Source organism: Martes martes (assembly GCF_963455335.1).
Source record: "Martes martes genome assembly, chromosome: X".
NCBI classification, from domain to species: domain Eukaryota; kingdom Metazoa; phylum Chordata; class Mammalia; order Carnivora; family Mustelidae; genus Martes; species Martes martes.
In genome coordinates, this window is record NC_137897.1 from 121,688,710 (window position 1) to 121,691,667 (window position 2,958).

At 63.9% G+C, this 2,958-nt stretch overlaps 1 protein-coding gene across 1 annotated transcript; it reads left to right on the forward strand.

Annotated features, from left to right (window-relative positions):
• The first annotated feature begins 320 nt into the window (after window positions 1-320).
• Window positions 321-1,583, forward strand: LOC308337205 (40-kDa huntingtin-associated protein-like). The gene has a single exon (XM_080795322.1). The coding sequence runs from the start codon at window positions 389-391 to the stop codon at window positions 1,532-1,534; it is 1,146 nt and encodes a 381-aa protein (XP_080651448.1). The 5' UTR covers window positions 321-388; the 3' UTR covers window positions 1,535-1,583.
• The last annotated feature ends 1,375 nt before the right edge of the window (window positions 1,584-2,958 follow it).

Here is a 2,958-nt window from a genome sequence, read left to right on the forward strand (position 1 = left end):
GCGAACCATGCGGACCTGGCCTTAGGGCCACGTGGCGCCGCGGCTGGAGTTCCGCTCGGCTTCCGTTTAGAGACGCTAGGGGACGCCGGTACTAGCAACCCGGGCCGGCAGGCTGTCACCTGGCAACAGCCGGCCCCTGGCCAGGCCCCGCCCCAGGACTGGCGATTTGCATAGACAACGCCCCCCCCCCCCCCCCCGCCGGCGAGGCTTCTCGCGGCGGATCCCGCGCTTTTCCTAGCGCCGGCGCGGCAGGGCGCGCGCGCACGCGCGGTGCTGCGGCCTCCCCTCCCCCCGCCTCACCTCCACGGAGCGAGCGGGGCGGAAGGCACGTCGCTTCCAGGCGCCGCCGCGCCCCACCGACTGCGTCAGCGAGCAGGCGACGAACAACATGGCGGCGTCCGCGGCCGGCCTGGGCGGCGGCGCGGGCCCGGGGCCCGAGGCCGGGGACTTCCTGGCCCGCTACCGCCAGGTGTCCAACAAGCTGAAGAAGCGGTTCCTGCGGAAGCCGAACGTGGCGGAGGCGGGCGAGCAGTTTGGCCAGTTGGGCCGCGAGCTGCGTGCCCAGGAGTGCCTGCCCTACGCGGCCTGGTGCCAGCTGGCCGTGGCGCGCTGCCAGCAGGCGCTCTTCCACGGGCCCGGGGAGGCGCTGGCGCTGACCGAGGCCGCCCGACTCTTCCTGCGGCAGGAGCGCGACGCGCGCCAGCGGCTCGTCTGCCCGGCCGCCTACGGGGAGCCGCTGCAGGCCGCGGCCAGCGCTCTGGGCGCCGCCGTGCGCCTGCACCTCGAGCTGGGCCAGCCGGCCGCCGCCGCCGCCCTCTGCCTCGAGCTGGCCGCCGCCCTGCGCGACCTGGGCCAGCCGGCCGCCGCCGCCGGCCACTTCCAGCGCGCCGCCCAGCTGCAGCTCCCGCAGCTGCCCCTGGCCGCGCTGCAGGCGCTCGGCGACGCCGCCTCCTGCCAGCTGCTGGCGCGCGACTACAACGGCGCCCTGGCCGTCTTCACGCGCATGCAGCGCCTGGCGCGGGAGCACGGCAGCCACCCGGTGCGGCCGCCCCCGCCGCCGCCGCCGCCGCCGCCGCCGCCGCCGCCCCCGCCCCCGGGGCAGCAGGTGGGCCCCGGCGCCGCCCCGGCCGTGCCCGCCGCGCTGCTCCCTCCCGGCGCCGCCTCCGCGCCCGGCGCTTCCCCCCCCGCCACGCTCGGAGCCTTCGCGGACGTGTTGGTCCGCTGCGAGGTGTCCCGCGTGCTGCTGCTGCTGCTCCTGCAGCCGCCGCCCGCCAAGCTCCTGCCGGAGCATGCCCACACCCTGGAGAAGTACTCCTGGGAGGCTTTCGACAGCCACGGGCAGGAGAGCGGGGGCCAGCTCCCCGAGGAGCTGTTCCTGCTGCTCCAGTCCCTGGTCATGGCTACCCACGAAAAGGACACGGAAGCCGTCAAGTCGCTGCAGGTGGAGATGTGGCCGCTCCTGAGTGCTGAGCAGAATCACCTCCTTCACCTCGTCCTGCAAGAAGCCGTCTCCCCCTCGGGACAGGGCATCTGACGAATCACTTCGACCAAGTGACTCTGGGCTCGTGGCAGAACGTCGTGCATCTGCCCTGGCCTTTGGGGTGAGGGGCGGGGGGGGGGGAAGGGAAGGGGGTCCGAATAAAAGACAGGAATCCTAGCAGTTCTGCCTCGATCTTATTCCTCTTGCCTCCTTAGGCATTAAGTTGACTACAAGTTACCTGTAGTCCCAGAACTTACTGCCGAGAGAGACGGTGGGAGGGAAACAACGTGATAGGATCCATGGAGGACATGGCTCTCTTCCCCCAAACTGCCCACATACAAATAAGAACCCCCTGGGGCGCCTGGGTGGCTCAGTGGGTTAAGCCACTGCCTTCGGCTCAGGTCATGATCCTGGAGTCCTGGATCGAGCCCCGCATTCGGCTCCCACCTCTGCGGGGAGTCTGCTTTGCCCTCTGACCTTCTCCCCTCTCATGCTCTCTCTGTCTCTCTCTCAAGTAAATAAACAAAATCTTTACCAAAAAAAAAAAAGACAAGTAAGAACCCCCTTTGTCCCTTACCTCTTCTTCCACCTGACACCCGCCCCCTACATCTTTGTTGCAAAGTGAAGATTGGATTTTGCACAGCGCCCAGTACTTAAGCTATAGGATTTTTTTTTTTAAATTGTGATTTGATTTCTTAGCACAGATCGGTGTCTATCCAAGTGACCACCCAAGTTCTTTGTTTCGTCCGCCCCACACCTATTCGTGGGGATGATTCGACGACCTACGCCGTTGTGGCTACGGCCCCAGGTCCCTAAGGAAGCCCTTCGGATGCTCCTAACGTGGGGTTTAGCTTTCCTTCCATCTGTAACACGGGAACAGCTTCTCCACATATCAGGAAGCAGAAAGGAGAAAAACAGATGGCTGTCTTTCAGGTCCATGAGGTAGTCATCCCTTTGACACAGACAGTGTGCCTAGTCCTCAGGCTGTGCCAGGCCAGGAATCTCCAGAGACCCTCTGCCACGTGGACCTCTCAGAGAGCTGCAAGGCCGCTGGGTCCCGGGCAAGGGGCGGGGGCGTGTTCTAACGCAGACGGGCCCAATGTGCCTTGGAATTCACCATTCCGGTTCTAGGTTCTAGCCCCAGAGGTATGCCTAGTCCACGTGACGACTTTTATTTGTAGTAGGGATCTCTCTGCAACTCTTCCTTAACACAAATGTGTGAAATCGGCATGGTTCTTTCCTATCGCGTGGTCGTGTCTATGCGGGACGGTGTCTTTGTTCCCCAAGAGCCGGAGAGCAACCCATTTCAAAATACTACATTTACAGAGATTCTTGGTCCACATGTTACATGCAAATGTTACAAACTGGGTGTTTTTAAATTCAACTTTTTTCTCTTCACAGTTGTGAGAGTGATCAGGAGAACTCTTCAGAATCTAATCTCCCTCTCCAGTCATTCAGCTTTGGGAAAATGCATCCTC